The sequence below is a fragment of the Nyctereutes procyonoides genome, unplaced genomic scaffold (genome assembly GCF_905146905.1).
Source record: "Nyctereutes procyonoides isolate TBG_1078 unplaced genomic scaffold, NYPRO_anot_genome, whole genome shotgun sequence".
Taxonomy (NCBI): Eukaryota; Metazoa; Chordata; class Mammalia; order Carnivora; family Canidae; genus Nyctereutes; species Nyctereutes procyonoides.
Window position 1 is genome coordinate 22,928,843 of NW_026575049.1, and position 19,226 is coordinate 22,948,068.

A 19,226-nucleotide genomic window follows, 5' to 3' on the forward strand; every position below is an offset into this window, starting at 1 on the left:
GCTTTACAGATGGAGAACCAACCCCCAGAGAAATGAAGTGACTTCCTTGAAGTCACCAGCCAGAGGATATCAGAGCAGTGCTGTGAGCAGCCATCCTAAATCTGAGCCTGTGACTCTGCCTCTAGCACCCTCTGCTGCCCAGTGCCCAGGGCAGCTGGTCAGAAGACCAGGGCTTCATGTACCTGGGCTCCTGCCCAGGCTCCTGGGGTACATCACCACATCTCCGACCTGGCTTCCACCACCCTGGCAGGTGGCTTGACCTACAGGCACTAGCATGGGCCAGGTTGCCTCTGTGATTACTCACATAGAAACATGTTAGCTGGGAGCTGGGACTCAAACCCAGGTCTGTGAGACTCAGGCAGAAATATCTGGAATAACAGCCCCCAGGAGCAGCAGCAGCAAGAACGGTGGCCCGTGTTTGCCAGGCATGGGGCCAAGCACTGTGTAGTGTCATTTTGTTGAAATCCCGGGCCTGCCTTTTGAGATGGTTTTGTTTTTATCCCTGGGAGGAAAATGAGGCAAAGAGGGGTGTATATCTTCCTCAAGTCACAAGAAAAAGACAGAGCTTAGCTCCATTCAGCTCTGGCCAGCCCCAGAGCCCTTGGTTGATGGATGACTGTCCTCGCCCTCCACGGCACCCACTGCCTGAGCAGTGTCCCTGGCCGCTATACTCCATCCAGGTCTGTGACTGAGGTTACCAGGGCAGCTGCTCCAGCTGTGCTCCCGCAGCAGCCGGGCAGGCCGGCCCCTTCTTCACGTGCTGGCGCCAGGTACACAGAGATGGCAGGTCTGACCTGGGCTGGGAGGAGGGACACGGGCCAGGGATCCCAGCACTGTGCCTACAGGGCTCTCCCCAGCTCTTCAGCCGGAAGCTGTGTGCACTGGGAGAGACCCCAGTCAGTGCCCAAGACTGTGTCAGAGATACCAGGCTGCAGGACAGAGAAGAGCCCTGGAGCTGGATGGAAGGCATGGGCCCCAGATGAATTCAGTGTAGGCCCGTGCTCGCTTCTCTATGACCCCCACCCAGACTTCCTCCCTCTGACCCCCACCTAGACCTCCTCCCTCTGACCCCCACCCACCCAGGCCACCTCCCTCTGACCCCCACCCAGACTTCTTCCCTCTGACCCCCACCGAGACCTCCTCCCTCTGACCCCCCTCCACCCAGGCTGCCTCCCTCTGACCCTCTCCACCCCAGATCTCCTCCCTCTGACCCCCACCCACAGGGGCAGCCTCTTGGGTGATTCCATGCAATGGCAGGGTTTAGAACCACAGGTTTAGACGGTAAAACTGTGCCGTGCTTTTTACTAAATGAGATTATGGATCCATTTGAAACTGAAAAGCACTCCGTGTTATTTATAGGCTCTTTGATGATTGTGTGCTTCATTTATTGGGACCTGATTTCTTCTACATATTCTGCTAACATTATAAAGTCACAGAGGGGACCAGGAGTTCTCTTCTTGGCCGTGGTGGTCCATATTTCTCTGCAACATCAAGATGGACAATTGTTTGGTAAAACTAGGCTCCATGAATGCCCTTGAGTAGATGAGAGAAAATTCCTTCAAAATATATTACTCCTTCTCTAATCGGGTCAGACCTATGATATGTAAGATTCCACTTTTTTTATTATTATTGTTTTTTAAAAGTGTCCAGAACAGCCAGGTGTGCAGACAGGTGTCAGATGAGAGGCCGCAGGCGGGAGCACAAGGGGCAGGCTCTGCGGCTCCTGTTCCAGACAACAGTGTGGACAAAGGTGGGTGCCCTGGCGCCTGGTCCCTACCCTGTAGTTCTTGGTGTCACAGCTCTAATCCTAGCCTGAGGATGCCTTTTATGGAAAGCCTAGTTAGTATTGAAAAGTGACATTTGCATCAGAAGATAGTGGTGTCTTTTCTGATTAGGAGAAACATTCCTTCTAGTTATAGAAAAAAGCACTATTTTTTCCCCATTCAGATATAATGATCACGTGAGAAGTGCCAGGGACACAAAAGCGCCAGACCAAGAGCCATCTGTTCTTCCCTGGCGTCTTCAGTCACTCGGAGAGAGGCTGTTTGGTGGCTGAGTGGCTTTGTTAAAAAGCAGGACGAGAACCAGAATATGGGCACCTAACAGATTCCGCTCCTATGTGCCCTGATGGAAGAGCCAGGAGGCTCTGCCCCTGACAGGCCAGCGCGCTCTGGGCCACGTGGCAAGAGGAGCAGGACGGTCACGTCTGTGGGCCCAGGGACCCCCAGGTCAGCGGTGCATCCCTGGTCACCGAGGGGATGATGGTGGTGCCACAGGGAGTGGCGCTATTGGTGATCTCTGTTTATTCTTTGTACTGTTTTTGTAGTTCCTGAGTTTCCTGCAGTGAACACACAATAATTATTTTTGCAGGCAGCAGAAAAATTTTTTAAAAGATTTTGTTTATTTATTCATGAGAAACAGAGAGAGAGAGGCAGAGGGAAAGGCAGAGGCTCAGGGAACCTGATGTGGGACTCGATCCCAGGAACCCAGGGTCATGACCTGAGCCAAAGGCAGATGCTCAACCACCGAGCCACCCAGGGGCCCCCAGAAGAATGTTTCTGTCAGCAAAACTACCTTGGTGAGAAGTTTTAGTCACCCACACGCTTATGTGCCTGGACAGGAAATCGTGCTGCTTTGTTCTCCTTGAGAGTGTCCATGTGTGCCCGTGGCCTCCCGCCCTCCCGGCCCAGGAGAGGGTGGGAGGGCCTCTGGCTTTGGCTCAGGGCCTGTGGGAAGAGCCCTGACTTTGCAGGCCAGCCGCCTTTATTGCTTTTCTGACTGCAGGCGTCCTCAGCCTCCCGACCTTGCTGAGTGAGGATGTGGCCTTGGGCTCCGGGTTTTCAGCTGACTTCCACCTGCACTTCCTTCGCTTCCCAGATCAGTCGTCTCCTCCTGAGGGAGGCCAGTTGTGTTCACGGCACAGTGCCCCCTTCCAAGTGCACACAACCGGCTTAGAATCTCTGCATGCCCATCAGACTTTGCCCTGGTGTCTCTCTTCCCCTCCAGACTCCACCTGGGTAGAGATCTTATGTAGGGATTACCTCCCTGGTATCTAGAAGAGTGCCTGGCACACAGCAGACATCCCACGAGTGTTCACAAAAGACTCAGGACAGTACTCCCAGGCTTGCAGTGAGCGTTCATTCTCTGTGAGGGCAGTGTGTGCACGTGTGCCACATGTGTGCCCAGCACAGTTGCTCACCCATCCCCCCGGGGCTTTAGGACTCCAGTGTTACTCAGATCCATGCACAGGTGGAGAGCAGGGGTGTGACTCACAACCAGACTGTCCCAAGCCCCAGACATCAGGACCCCTGACTGTCGGGGACAGCAAGCCCCCATCTAGGGAACTCCAGTCATCCTTCTGACTTTGCGTCGTTTCCCCTCTCCACCCAGAGAACAAGCGTTAATACTCTGTGTGTGTGTGTGTATGTGTGTGTTTATGCATGTGTATGTGTGTGCACACATCACACATGGTCATTGGGACCACTTTATGGTCCTTTTCCTCTTAGTACATCACAAACATTTTACCATATTATTAAATTATTCCTTAAAAGATTCTAAATAGCTACATTGTAATCCAACCTATAGAAATATCATATCTTGGGGCACCTGGCCTGGGTGGCTCAGTTAGTTAAACGCCCAACTCTTGATTTCAGCTCAGGTCATGATCTCAGGGTCTTTACGTTAGGCTTCATGCTCAACAGGGAGTCTGCTTGAAATTCTGTGTCTCCCTCTGTGTCTGTTCCTCCCCCCTACTGGCGTACACTCTCTCAAATACATAAGTAAAATCCTAAAAAAAAAAAAAAAAGAAAAGAAAAGAAAAAAAAAGAAATCTATAACTGTTTTCCTACTGTCAGACATCTAAAGTGTTGCCAATTTTTAAAAATCTTGTCAGTTTTGTAAATAATCCTGTAATGATCATAATTCCATGAGCTCACCTTGTTTATTTCCTTAAGGAAAGTCCTAAAAGGAAAGGTTCTAAGTCCAAAGGTAGGAACTTTTTATGGCTTCAGATAAATCATTCCACCTATTCCAGTAATGATATCTTCGATCAAAAATGTGCCAATTTGTTAGAAGAAAAAAATTGAGTCTTATTTTCATTTCCATGTCTTTGCATCGTGTCAAGGTCAGAGCTTCTTAACCAAGCCCAGAGCAGAGTGCGGGGAATCCTCCCACTTCATTCATTTTATTGGTTGTGACGTTTTCCATTGTATAGATGCATTGTTTATTCATTCTTTCTTTGAACAAATATCAAGATCCCACTGTGTGCCAAGCCTGTGCTAAGCACTTGGGAATTCAGCAGTGAACAAAAGACTAGAGTCCTTGCCTTCATGAGGTTTCTCTTCTGTTAGGGTGAGGAAGACAGTTAAGACGTAAATATATAGGGGATCAGAAAACAATAAGCACCATGAACACAAGCAAGAAGAGGGGAGGGGGATGTGGGATGTGGTTCAGGAATGTTCTAAAAACCCTGAAGGACATGTGAGAACAACAAGTGCAAAGGCCCTGAGGCAGAAAGGCACTTGCTGCATTTGAAGCAAAGCAGGAGGCCTGGTGGCTGTGAGCAGAGTGAGCAAGGAAGAGTCACAAGTGAGGTCAGAGAGTATTGGGGATGGGCCGGGGAAGGCCATTGTGAAGCTCTGCCTGTTACTCTGGGCAATAAGTGAAGGCTTTTGAGAGTTTTGCTTGATCTTATTTGCACTTTAGAAACATCATCCTCAGAGGAAAATGACTATGGCTCTGTGATTATGGCTCTGCCCTTGCTTATCCCTCCATCGAGAGAACAAGTGTTAGTACTTGTGTGTGTGCGTGTACATAGACTTTAAAAAGATCATCCACAGAGGGAAATGACTGCGCGTGGAAGCAGGGAGACAGTTGCTATCCTTGGTGGAAGAGATGATGGTGGCTTGGGCCAGGAGGTGAGGACGGAGTGCTCAGCTTCCAGATAATGTACTGAAAGCAGAGCCACCGGGACTTGTGGGTGGTTTGGAAGTCGTGGTAGATATTTCACAGGTGACTCCAGGCCTAAAGCTACTGGGAAGACAGTCTCCGTTTACTGAGGCAGAGACCTCAGAAGACTGGTTTGAAGTTGATGAGTCAGGGATCCCTGGGTGGCGCAGTGGTTTGGCGCCTGCCTTTGGCCCAGGGCGCGATCCTGGAGACCCGGGATCGAATCCCACATCAGGCTCCCGGTGCATGGAGCCTGCTTCTCCCTCTGCCTGTGTCTCTGCCTCTCTCTCTCTCTCTCTCTCTCTCTGTGACTATCATAAAAAAAAAAAATAGTTAAAAAGTTGAAGTTGATGAGTCAGAGACAAGAAACAATTTTCCTTTATGGAACTTGGATGTTCTTTCTTGCTTATGAGGTCACTCTTACCCAAAGCCGCCTTGGAGTCAGCCACACCTTTCCCTACTACTTTAGTGGTATTCTGGCTCAGCCACAGTTAGGGACCTATTTCTCGCCCACTAACAGCCTAATAAGCAGGTGGCCACTGATTTCCTTGCATGTTTCTAGACCAAGCTATTCTACTCTGATTATATCAAGTTTATGGCATTTTAATATCTGGCAGGTCAAAAACTTCATTGCTAGCCTTTCCCAAGAATTTTGTGGCAATTCTACATTTATTTTCCCATATCAACGTTAAGTTCCCTGTGTCTGATGATTCTCCCAAATAGCCATTGAGATTTTTATTAGGATTTTATTGACTTTATTTATAATCTGAGATCGTTTGAAATGGAGACTTCACATCTGGGATCACAGTACACGTCCCTTTGTATTCCAACCTTGCTTTGATATGATAGCCCCTCCATAGAACGTGCACAGCTGTCCCCATGTAGATATTATGCTTTTATATGAAGTTTATCCCAAAGTACTCAAGAGTTTATCACCAACCTAAGTGTAGGTTGTTTTCACAATACAATTTCTAACGAGTTATAATTACTGCCCCAAAAATGGTAGGGCTTTTTTGTATTTTTGGCTTTATTCCAGCCACTTTACTCACTGTCTGAGGATTTTCTGATTGTACAGTCACATCCACAAATCCTGATGAATCTTGTTTTTCAACATCCCTACTGTTTATTTCATCTTCTTGTCTTATTTCGAAAGCTGGAGCCTCTAAAAATGTGAATAGAACTGACAATGAGCGTGCCTATCTTGTTTCGGACCTTAATGCCTTAATGCTTTAATGTGTTACCCATTTAATATGTTTGTAGATGGTGTCTGACTAATCCTCTCACTTAGGGAGAGAGTATTACACATAGGAGCTTCATTTCATTTCTATGTGGTATAGCTATTGTATTCTTTTGTATACCATTTCTATCAGGAATAGCTGCTGAATTTTATTAAATGCCTTTTTGCCATCTGGCAATACGTGAGCTAATGTAAGGAATTGGAAGGACTGCTGGTTCTTTTTTTTTAATTTTGTTTAAGTTTTTATTTATTTATGATAGTCAGAGAGAGAGAGAGAGAGAGAGAGGCAGAGACACAGGCAGAGGGAGAAGCAGGCTCCATGCACCGGGAGCCCGACGCGGGACTCGATCCCGGGTCTCCAGGATCGTGCCCTGGGCCAAAGGCAGGCGCTAAACCGCTGCGCCACCCAGGGATCCCAGGACTGCTGGTTCTTGAAGAATTCTTATACTTGGAATAAACCCTCGTTGATTTTTGATTTAAAAATAATGGTGCTAAATATTCCTAATGGTCTTTTAAAAATGTTTTAACGTCTTCACATTAGTGTCCCTAAATTAGGTTGGTTTATATTTTTCAAGTGTTTATCATATTTTAGAATTAGGGAAATATATAATGAGTTGGAATACTGTATATTCCTTTGTGTGTTCTGGAATAATTTGACTAATATAAAAATTATCTGTTGTTTAAAAGTGAGATACAGCTTGCCCTTAAAATCAGCTAGGATTGGCACCTTTTTAGTAATAGATGGTAGCTCTTTTAACAGTTTTTTCAGTTTCTTTTATGGGTACCTGTCTATTCAGGCCTTTCTAATACTCAAATTTAGTAATCTCTATTTTGCTTAAAAATGATTCTGTTTCCTCTGGAGTTGAAACCATATTAACCCAGGGTTGCAAAATCTACTTTGTAAGAATTCTCTTATATCTGTTGGTAAAATGAGAGGATTTCCTATTTGTTTTGTGTTTTGAAACTTTCAAAGAGCTCTCACATATCCCATCTCGTGTTAGCCCTTATTCCTCCTGGATAGATGAGGAAACCAAGGGGGAAGGGGCCTAATGGCTTGCACAGGGCCACACAACATATTAGAAGCAGAACGTGGCCTCAGACCCAGGACTCCTCCCCCTCCTCATCCTAGACTTGTCCACCCACGTCCTTCCCCATTGTGTCCACTGAGGGCCCATCCTTCTCAGGCACAAAGTGCCAAGTGTCAAGACAGACTTTGAGTACAACTTGTCCTTCCTGAGGAGGAGGCTTCTTTGCAATCTGAACACCAACACCCCTTGGAATGTTTAGAGAAACAACCATGTGCTTAGCTATGGAAGGTGAGCTGTAACTGTTGGGAAATGTATCATATCTGCAGATAGGGTCCATCTTATTTTCTAGAATGGGAAAAGAAAGGTATTCACTTGCTTTGAATGGCTCCAAGTGGATGTATTTTAAAGCTTCTGTTGACCTTTCTGTGTTTGAAGATGAGACAGGCTGTGGTCCAAGTGTGTGGGGTCATGTTCTTGAGGATATTTCCAGCAGCATCCTATGTTTGATGCAACTTCATAAAGTAGCGTTATACTATCCTAAAGGATAGTAACACAGAAGACCTGTGTTGCTGTGGAATTGCTGAAAATAAGACATGACCAAGTCTTAATACTAGTTGGGGGGATTAAACGTGAAAATCTTTAAAGGTCTTAGCACAGTGCTACGAGTCATGAGAGCTGTTACAGCTAATAGTCATGACAGGTTTTGATGGAGGAAGTGCACCAGATTCCAGAATTCACCCTGGTTGGGAGACCGCTCTCATGCATCATCAGCTGTGTGTTTTCATGGAGCCCAGTGTCCCCTTCCATCCCACAGACTCACCCCTTCTTCAAACTTCAGAAGCTGAGCTGCTGAGGCAGCCACCACAGGTCTGGCCTGGGGGCCTTTTTCTCGCAGCAAGTAGGTGGATGTAGGGCTGCTTCCCTGGGCCTGCCCACTCCCCCCTGACCCCTGGCCTCTCACAGGAGGCTTAGGGCATAGCTGGTCTTTGAGCTCCGGTCTCCCAAGTCTGGCTTCATCATGAGCTCAATCTGTCCTCCTGACTGGCCCCAGGGTGAATACAGACATCCTTGTCATCTTAGCATCAGCTGGTGATCACTGAGTAACTTCCTTGTCTGCTATTCCTGCTGTCCCACCTGTCCACCACCTATCCTGCCTGTCCACCATAGTGTTCATCACCCTATATGGAATGTGGGCTGTGGTCTTCCCCAGGCTCCTCCCTGCTCATCTTGCCTGGCCCTCCTGCCAGCACATAAACCTATACATCCAGTAAGAAGGTCTATTTCTACCCCCTTTCCCCACAGACTGTTCCTCCTCCCTCCAGAAAGCAGCTGTGAGCCCAGGCTGTGGCTCGTCCCTCCTTCAGGCTCCTTGGCACCATGGACAGCGCCCCGAGGCCCTGCCCTGGGCCTCGGACTGTTCCAGGGAGAGGTCTAGAATGCCGGGCGTCAGGAGACCTATTCCCCTGCCCTGCTCAACCTGCAGCCCCCCAAATTCTGCACTTGCCAGGATTAAATCCCTGTGGGCCTCGAAGTTTTAGGCTTAAGGGAACACTTAGCCAGCAGTGGTGCTGCAGCATCACGTAGTAAGGGCCATCAAAACTGCCTTTCCAGTCCTAACTGCTCTGAGTATAAATCCACTACACTGATGTCCAGAAATGAAAGCAGTCGGAGACGTGTTCATTCCCTTATCTCAGAGGGGACACTCACTGTGTGTTTGTGAAGTGAATTAAAAGACAGACCAAATTAGTGAATGGATGAGAATAAAGGTCTGCCCTCACCAGGGCCAGCTCCACACGTCCCCTTATAGTGACCCTGACTCAGTGGGGCTCCCTCCCCATGGCGGGGGAGCCCAGGCCTCCCCTTCAGCCAAGTCTGAACCTCTGGTTGGCTCCTGTCTGAGACCCACATCTGGGTGGCACTTTTCCTCACCAAGCTGGGGGTCCCCTGGGACCTGCCGGGGATGGTGGGCCCAGAGCCACGAGATGATTTCTTACTTATTAAATGGACCAATCTTCCTTTTTCTCCCCCCCCCCAGACTGCTGCCGAGTGGGCTGAGAAAATGCCCAAAGGCCCACCGCCCACATCTCCTCCCAAGGAAACAGCAAACCAGGAGCTGCTGGCTCGGCTCCACAAGGCGGTGGGCTCCCACTACCATGCGATCGCTCAGGAGTTTGACAACTTCGACACCATGAAAACGTACACCGCCTCCAGGGATGAATTCAGGGCCATTTGTGCTCGCCATGTCCAAATTCTGACAGATGAGCAAGTAAGAAATGCATTTGGTTCTTCATCCTCAGCAGTGGCTTGTACGAGCATCAGGCCAGAGTTTAGGGCTGTTCTCTATTTTGAAAATACTTGAGGGGCTTGGGGGGTTTTGTTGTTTTGTTTTCAGTCTTGCTAACGAAAGAGGAGTCACAGGAGCCTCTTGTTTGTGTAACAAGTATGAATTGCACGTTTTCAATCAGGGTGCAAATAATACCACTTTTTTTTAAAGATTTTATTTATTCGACAGAGAGAGAGCACAAGCAGGGGGAGGGGTAGAGGGAGAGGGAGAAGCAGGCTCCCTGCTGAGCAAGGGAGCCCGACATGGGGCTGGATCCCAGGACCCTGGGATCATGACCTAAAGGCAGATGCTTCATCACCTGAGCCACCCAGGTGCCTGGCATCACTTTTAATTTTAAAATCAGATTAAACTCAGCCCTGGTGACCACTCTCCCTCTTCCTTCTCTGGATGATCCCTGGGCTGTGTGACCCAAAGAGGCAGCCAGTCTCTCCCCACATCTGAACAGGTCAACAAAGAGCCTGTGAGTTGCTCTGGACCTCCCACGTCCCCTCTCGCTGCCTCTCCCAGGTTCTGTTGCCAGTGCTTTCAGATGCCCTGGGGATGCTGCCACGGGCATGCTGGTGACATGCCCATCCCACAGGCTGGACCCAGGCCACCCTCTCTGAGGCCCTCTTGCCCATCACAGAGCCCCCAGCAGTTTCCTCCTCAAAAACTGAACCGTGTTCCTTTTAGCTCTGGCAACCTGCTGCACTGGGTGTCCATGGCCTTCCAGGGCCAAGAGCAGCTCCCATCAGGATGGCATCTTGAGGGCCTGCCTTGCTTATTGACTCCAGTCAATATCACTAAATGCTAGTGGCATTGGGGAGTGGTTCCCTGGGTGGCTTAATCTCACTATGACCCAAACACCAAAACAGAGCCTGGCACAGACCAGGTGCTCAAGAAGTCCTGGTGGGTGGGTGGTGTCACCGGTTTAGTGTCCACATTCTCCATCCCCATGGTCCAGTGGCCGAACAGCTGGGATAACACTGAGTACCAGTGACCTAAGCATGGAAGCAGAGTTCCCTCCCCAACAGATAATGCATCACTACAAGCATTCTCCACTTATCGAACAAGCCGGTGCCCTATCCCCAGAGAATAACTCTGGTGAAAACTGAAATCCAAAATACTTCCAAAAGTAACCCCACCTCCTTTCTTGCTCTGATGCTGCTCAGGCTCAGCTTCGGTAGCTTTCTGCAACTCCTGGATGGGAAGGTCACTCTCTGCTCCCAAGTTGGGTCACTCTACCCTGAGGCCTCATTTTCTTGGGGTTTCAGGATTAAGGACTAAGAGTATTCACAGGGAGGGGTGATCATCACACCCAACCCTCTCCCCACTCAGGCCTCTGCACTCCCCACCCTACAGAATGAATTCATTAATAATTAATAACATGCATGTCAGATTTCAGTTTCCTAAAATACCACTTTTTTTAAAAGCATCATGATCACTTTTGCTAAAGCAAATTAAAATGCTTTTCCCCAACAGTTTAGTCCCATAGATCATCAAAGCTGAGCAAGATCGCTATTTGCAAATACTTCTCTCCATTACTATAAATGGATAGAAACCTTTAAAATTAATCCAGTTGCATTTGCTATGCTATGGGGCCAACTAACAAAGGTTTTAATAATAAAGATTTTTCATTTCATCTAAATGAGTAAAATTTTACTCTAATTATCAATATAAATTAATGACATGCTGGCATATCTGGCATTTATAACAGAGAATTGTGTTTTAATTGTCCACTAGGAAAGCTCAACCATCCCCAGCACATCAAGCCCCCCACCTCTCCAACAAAATCAAGCACTTATTTTTAAATGCTGTCTTCTAAAAATACACAGACACATCTCAAATATAGTCTGCATCATCAAGGGCATCAAAGTCTGGCATAAGTACCATGGTTTAAGTTGGGTGATGATTAGCAGAAATTGTGCTCTATTTGGGGCTGGCACAAAAAGCCAAAGCCACAAAGATCCACACATATTCTCTCCTTGCATGCATCATATACTGTGTGACCTTCTTTCTTGGATGATACAGTGTCTGTAGGGGAGACACAGAAGTAATTCGGCTTCTATAACATGTCTAGACCTCTCTTGCCATCATTCAGAAGGGTTCCCTGTAGATGCTGGGCATCTCCACCCATGTCAACCAACAGCCGAGTAGAGATCTCTTGGTTTATCTGCATTATAAAAAGTATCTCATCCTACAAAAAAAAAAAATCCTCTCATGAATCTGAGAGGTCACTTTCTTGACTTACAGAGTTCTGTAAGTAGGGCAAGTGCCACATCTTCTGAAACTTTTTGGTGTAATTAACCTTTCAGAAAAGCAGAGTGACTTTCCAAGCAGTTGGAGTTGGAAACTGATGGGTCTTGGTGGGTCTGCTGAAAGCGTGTTATAAAATATAAAAGGCCATAGGAACTGGGTTAACTTGGATATGACTTAAGAAGATAGGGACCCATGGAGAGAGCCTCTTTGGGTGAGGCAATTTCTATCAGTCCTGGTAACTGCCTGAGAACTTGGCTATATTTGCAGCTATGTTAGGGAAAGGAACCATTAAACATTTCTGAACATTTCAGATGGGGTATTTCTTAAACAGACACCCCTCGGAGGTGAGACGAACACAGGCAAAGAACAAACAACCCTTCAGGCAGGCAGACCTGGGTTTCAGTGCTGCGCATCTGCACTTGTCCAGCTGTGTGACCTTGGACAAGTTACTCAACCTTTCTGAGCTTCATTGTCTTTCCCTATGAAACGGGAGTTCACAATACTCTTGAAGCTCCAGGTGCCTTCCCCTCCGACCAGGCTGCAATTCAGCCTTTCCTCCTTCTTTTCTTTTTTCTTTTTTTTTTTTTTTTAAGATTTTTATTTATTCATGAGAGACACAGACAGAGTGAGGTAGAGACATAGGTAGAAAGAGAGGCAGGCTCCATGCAGGGTGCCTGATGTGGGATTTGATCTCGGGACTCCAGGATCACGCCCTGGGCCGAAGGCAGGTGCTTAACCACTGAGCCACCCAGGCATCCCTAGCCTTTCCCTTCTTTGCTCATTGCTCTCTCTCCCTGCCCCTGCCCCCTTGCATCTAGTTCAGGGGGCACCACTCTCAGGACTCAGGTGGAGCCGAGCTGAGGAGACCCTTTCCTGACTACACCTATAGCTGACAGAACTGACCATGCCCCACTTTGGCCTCCCCCCTCCACCTTGAGCCCTCGGTCACCTCACTGAGCTCACAGGACACTCTTGCATCTTCTTCAACACAAAGCCACCTGAATGATGTAGCAAGTGCCTGAAGGCAGCGTGCATCTGCTCCTTCACTTATCGGGGGTCCTCTGTGCACAAAGTGGTGATGTTAGGTCCTCAGCAACCAAGGCAGGCCTACCCCCTGCTTCCTTTGAGCTTGCATCCACAGCGGGTAGAGAGGTTACATGCCAGCGGTACATTACAAACTGCTCCCTGCTGGGATGGAGTGGCCCGGCCTAGAATGAACGTCAGGGTCGTTTCCCTGAGGACATGATGTTGGGATCATGGGAGTTGCCACTGAGAGGAGACAGGAGAGAGCAGTGCAGGTGGAGGGAGCATTCTGGAAGCAGGAGCAGAAAGCATGCTGGATGAGATGAGGTGTTGTCAACCAGTGGGCACCACAGGCACACCCCACCCTCGTGGGGTCTGTGCTCTTTTAGGGGCAGATAGACAGCAAGCAGAATGTGTGAGGCAAGGGTGTTGGTGAGAAATGCCATAGGGTCCCCTGAACACTGAAAAGAGGGTAGTGGAGGGGCACTGGGGTGGGAGCATTTGAGTAGGACAGTCAGGGAAAGCTCCCTGAGAAGGTGGCATCTGAGTAAAAGCCTAGGAACAGAGGAGGTTGGGTGCACAGGATAAAGGGGGAATAGACAATGGGAACCCAAAGAACAGAGGGGCCATGGACAGAGGCAAGGTGCTGTGGATGGGGGTTGGGGGGAACCACTAGGGTCCCACAGATCTCTCTACACACAGCCACATCTGTCATCTACGCCTACTTCTGGTTTAATCTTCTTTTTAAAAATTATTTATTTATTTATTTATTTATTCATTCATTCATTCATTCATTCATTTATTTATTTACTTATTTATTCATGATAGATACAAAGAGAGGCGGAGACAAGGCAGAGGGAGAAGCAGGCTTCCTGTGGGTAGCCTGATGCGGACCTCAATCCCAGGACCCGGAGATTATGCCCTGAGCCAAAGGCAGACCCTCAACCACTGAGCCACCCAGGTGTCTCAAGACAGTGCATTTTATTTTTTTTAAGATTTTATTTATTTATTTATTTATTTATTTATTTATTTATTTATTTATTTATGAGAGATAGAGAGAGAGGCAGAGACCCAGGCAGAGGGAGAAGCAGGCTTCATGCAGGGAGCCCAATGTGGGACTCGATCCCAGGTCCCCAGGATCATGCCCTGGGCTGAAGACAGCGCTAAACCGCTGAGCCACTCGGGCTGCCCCAAGACAGTACATTTTAAAAAATAGTTTCCATCTCTTCTTGCCCATCTGTTCATGCATGTTACACACCTTTTCTACTAGATCCACTAACATATTCACCACAGTTGGTTTGAAGTCCCTGATAATGCCCACAAAGGGGTCCTTTCTGAATCTTGTCTATTGATTGCTGTATCTCTTGGCCATGGGTCAGTTTTCCTTTTTGTATTTCTCAATTTTTTTCCTTCTTTTTTAAAAAAAAAAAAAGATTTATTTATTTATTTATGAGACAGAGAGAGAGAGAGAGAGAGAGGAGGAGGAAGAAGCAGGCTCCGTGCTGGGAGCCCGACGCAGGACTTGATCCCGGGACTCCAGGATCACGCCCTGGGCCAAAGGCAGGCGCTAAACCGCTGAACCACCCAGGGATCCCCATTTTTTTCCTTCTTATTGAAACCCAACATCATCTGAAAAGGAAGAATAGAGTCAGAGTTATAAATAGTGTTGATGCCTAAAAATGGGCACACCTCTTCTTCGGTCCAGCCATGAGCATGGGGGTGTTAATGAGTCAGTCTGGTCGGCAGCTGGGCTTTGTTGGAGTGTGTCGCTGCTGTCCTTACCCTGAGGGTGCCCGGTGCACGGGCTCAGACTCCTCCAGCAGGAGACAGCCGTCACTGTGTGTGGGGTGTGGGCCTGGGGGGGCCAGGCGGCTGCTCAGGACTCGTACCCTGTCTCAGCTGTCAGCGGGCCCTACACCTCAGGCCACAGGATGGTGTCTCCTCTGCTCTTGGTGCTGATTACTCAGTGTCAGGCTTATGCAGGATGGTGGTATATCTGGTTTAGGCCAGGCCTGTTCTCCATGTTCCTGCCCCTGTACGCCCCCTCTGTGGCATCAGACTCCACCTTGTCTCTGTCCTGGATCTTGGACAAGAGGGTTTCCTACTCCTCTCCAGGGGGAGCTGACCTCTGACCTTTGCTTTGTATAGGAACAGGTCCTGGGGTTGCCGCCCCTCCTCCAGGGCTTTGCTTGCACCCTTCCCCCAGGGCCATGGATCTGTGGCTGGGCCCTGACAGAGGGTTTCCTACCTACCCAGAGGCAGAAGGGTTTGCTTCTTCTTTTCCTACCCTAGGGGGGGTCTTGGTCTTGAGAGGGTTTGCTATGCCCACCCCCCACCCCCCACTCCAAACAGCTTCAGACTTTCACTTCCCATGAATGGAGGATCTGAGAAGCGGGCAGTGTCACACATCTGTCCCGTGTCCTGTGCATTCTTGGGAGCAGCAGAGGCGGGTGGAGAGTGTGTGAGTGTGAGCATCCCCTGTGCCTGGGCCCCTGGTCATTGCAGCCTCATGCACCAGCCCTTGTTTTCCCTGCATGAATCTGTCAACGTTTTAGCCGATTTCTCCCCGAGCTCTGCTACACATGACAGCTGGTTCATCTGGCTGTCTTGGAGACTTGGGGATCCATGGCATTCAGTCCCCTGGGCTCCCTGGAGCCTCAGCTCTGCGATGGGCTCTAGAACGGTGCTGATTTTGTGGATATTTGGCTTTCTCTGGTTAGGATGGGAGTGGGGTTCTCTGGGAGCGTTCCACATCACAGAAATGGACCCCCAAAGCCAGATATTTTTAAGTGTTCAGAAGGTGGTTCCCAGCTCTGCGTTTGCCGGGGACATTTCAGCAAGTGCACGTTCTGACACCGTGAAGTGGAAACTTACTCGCTGTCAGCTCATTCACAAACCACCAGAATTTTGCCCGGGTTTCGTGCCCAGCTCACAAACCTGTAATTTTGGAGTGCCATCTCGTGGTGCCCATCTCCGGTCTTCTGATGCCTCTCTTGTCCCCACGGCCCCCCCCGCCCCGCCCGCCTCCATCCTGCACCGGTGTGCATCCTGCCCTTCGTGGTGAGGCTCCTTTAGTGAAGAGAGGATTTCCATGGTCCTGCCTTGACTTCCATTTTGCACCACAAAGTTTCATTAGGAGTTGGTCAGTCTCTGCCCCTCCTGCCGGACCAGGAGACACCACTGTTGTCCTTTGTGGTTTGGTATATGTCCTCACTTCCATGCTTTGGGTTTTCACCTCATCCATAAGCATTCACACCCTGCTTTGCATTTCCCTTTGATAAGATGATCTTCCTCCTCCTTCCTCCCCAGTGTCACTAACACAGGAGGACAGGAGAGTCCTCGGTAGCCCTCTTCCTCTTATAGGATCTTGCTCTGCTTCCTTAAAGCCCTTCATGATGAATATGATTGCAATATGGCTTCGCACCAGCTGTCTCTCTTCATTTTTAAAGGGTCTTACCCACCCTCTGATCATCTTTCAGCAGTGGAGCAAACATTTCTAGAGCACCTGCTGCATGCCGGCCCTTTTGTGAGGTGGTCAACATTTAAAGAGGAACCTCAGACGAGCTTCAGAGAGCTTCAGGGCCAGGCAGGGAGATGTCACCTGAAGAGGGGGCTCCAGCACAAGAGTGGGGTGGGGTGGGGGGAAGTAGAGAAGAGTATCGGTCACCTGTCCTGGGGGTTTGGGGTTTGTCTCTTTCCTGGAAGGAGACAGGGAGCATGGCCTCCTCCTGTTTGGGGGTGATTACTGCCCTTGGTGACAATGGAGTCTCTCTGAGACTACATGGTCATTTTCTCAAGATGTCTCACTTCCACACAGATAGGGACTTCTCTGAGCCATCCTTGGAATTTACCGCAAAGCTACAACCCTTGTGAAATGAAAGGTTTAAAACATTAATCAAGAATATTGTCCCAAACTAAACCTTTTTTCCTTTTTGGGGCCTGGACCATTCATCTCTTCCTCACACCTCAGTATTTCATTTCCAGAATTTGAAACAGAGCCCATAGAATTTCTCATCATTTGGGGGAAACCAAATGGAGGAAAACCCCAGTGGAGGTTGGAAGCACCAGCCAAGACCCACAGGAAGGTGGGGGCTGCCGCTCCTCTTGTCTCTATGGGGACACCACTCCCCTTGGCTCATGCTGGAGGCTGGGGCCCCACCAGCTCTGAGGGGCTCTAAAAACCAAATCGGAAGTAAGTTACCACTCTTCTTAACTCCCTGAAAGTCTCCAGTCATCAAAAGTGGCTCACGCAGGACGCTGGAGTCACTTGGCTCCATCCGTGCTGATGTGCTCCGGACACGGCCTGTGACATCAGACAGTACCAGCCCAAAGCCACACACTTCTCTCTGGTTCCCAAATGCCTCCCTTTCCAGTTTATGGGGGCGGCTCTGGCCCTTCGGGGACCCCCACCATGGCTGTGAGCCCAGCGGCCAAGGGCAGTGGTGTCTGGCCAGCTGGTAGCAGGACTCCGGCCCCGGCCCAGAAGAGAAATGAATCCGGCTGGGCTTCCCTGGGACCGAGGTGGGCCAGGACTTCCATTTGCATTTCCTCCCAGAGTCTTCTATACTGCAGCTCAGTCTCTGTGACTAATCACAACATTTAATGGCCTTCAACTGCTCACTCAGGGCCCAATTCAATTAAAAAATGTCCTGAGGAAGCCATGAATAATCCTCTTGTCTTTGCCATTCCTGTCTTCCGGAGGCCTCCATCAAGCAGAGGCCAAATGGGCTTTTTTTTTTCTTTTTCAATTTTTTTTAATCGATGTGGGCCTAGACCCCTGCCGACGTGAGCGCTGGCCTTCACTGGCCTCCTCAGCTCCTCATGGGCACCACCGGAGACTCCGCTGGGCTTTGACACTCACCCTTGGGACTGACTTCTGCTTCTCTGCCAGTTTGACAGACTGTGGAGCAAGATGCCAGTCGATGCCAAGGGGAGGCTGAAGTACCTGGACCTCCTGAGCATGTTCAGCTCCAAGAGAGCGCCAACACCATTGACCACGGGCAGCTCCGCCAAGGCCCAGAGAGGCAGCAGTGTTCCTGAAATTTCAGATGGAAGCAGGCCTACAGTATCATCGCCCATTCATGACCTGAAGGCAGGGTTGAAAGCACAGAGCCACCCCTGTGTGAGTCCTCCTCTCGTAGTGCTGCCATGCACCAGGTCCCCAAGTCCCCAAACCCCACTGGACCCTAGAGTTCCCAAGGGGCAGGTGACTGAGAAGGTGACATGGGAAGCCTGGGGCGAGGTCACAGGTGGGTCCTTAGCACTTACCTGCCTGGAAGGGGGAAGGAGGAGGTGTGAGGAAGGGCTGGGAAGGGGTTGGGTGGAAGGGAGGTTTGGAGGGTGGAAGGAGGAATAGGGAGCTTTCAGGGGAGGAAATGGGTATAGGAGTGGGGGCAAAAGACTATAGATGTCAGTAAGCTGGAGTTTCACCAGGCAAGAAAGCAAATGCCCAGTGGTAGATAGCCACTGTGTGCAAGGGCCCTACCGTGAAGTGTTACACCCATTTTATGGCTGAAGATACCGAGGCTCTAAGAGGTGTCCTCGCGTTAGACACAGAGAAACCTGAATTCAAACCAAGGCCTGTCTAACTTTGTGACCCTGCCGCTGGGCTGAGCCGCTCAGCCTGGGGTTCAGGAAGGAGGCCAGCCTCCCTGTGGCTCTTCCCTCATCTGCAGGAAGATGACTGTGTCTCCAGGGAAGGGGGCTTGAGAGGATCTCAGTCATGTACATAAGGCAACCATCCCTGGGCTTCATGCATGATGAGTGCTCAGAGACGCTCATTCAATGAACACATGTTTACTTCACACCTACTACATGCTGAGCCTTTTCTAGAGCTAAGGGGACAAAGGTGCTTGCTCTTGTGGAATTTCCATTCTTGTTGGGGCTGATGGGCAAGAAACAGTAAACAATAGTATTTAGCAAGTTGAAGGTAAGAGAGGAGAATGAAAGGGGTTTCCGTAGTGCCCCAAGGATGTCCACGGCCTAATCTCTGGGACATATAATAAGTCACCTTACCTGGCAATGGAGAATCAAGATTGCAGATGGAATTAAAGGTGCTCATCAGCTGACTTAAGGCAGGATTATTCTGAAGTGTCCAGGAGGGCCCAAGGCAATCCCAAGGGCCTGTAGACCGGGAAGGCAGAGACAGAAGGGTCAGAGTCGGAGAGATGCCATTTGAGAAAGGCTCACCCGATGCTACTAACCTGAAAGGTGCAGGAAGGGACCATAAGCTAAGGAGTGTGGGCACCTCTATATGCTGGAAAAGGTAAGAAATGGATTCTCCAGAAATGGTAAGAAATAGTTCTTTCTCTAGAACCTCAGAAAGAACTCAGTGCTGCTGACACCTTAATTTTAGCTCAGGGGGACTCATTTCAGGCTTCTGACCTCCAGAACCATAAGAGAACAACTG

At 49.2% G+C, this 19,226-nt stretch overlaps 1 protein-coding gene across 1 annotated transcript in view; it reads left to right on the plus strand.

The window, feature by feature from the left end:
- Window positions 1-19,226, plus strand: part of EFCAB6 (EF-hand calcium binding domain 6) — a 239,622-nt gene that overhangs the window by 210,477 nt on the left and 9,919 nt on the right. Inside the window, exons 28-29 of the mRNA XM_055327800.1 lie at window positions 9,248-9,478; window positions 17,709-17,939. Coding sequence (XP_055183775.1) covers window positions 9,248-9,478; window positions 17,709-17,939 — 462 coding nt within the window. The remainder of the gene's footprint in view (window positions 1-9,247; window positions 9,479-17,708; window positions 17,940-19,226) is intronic.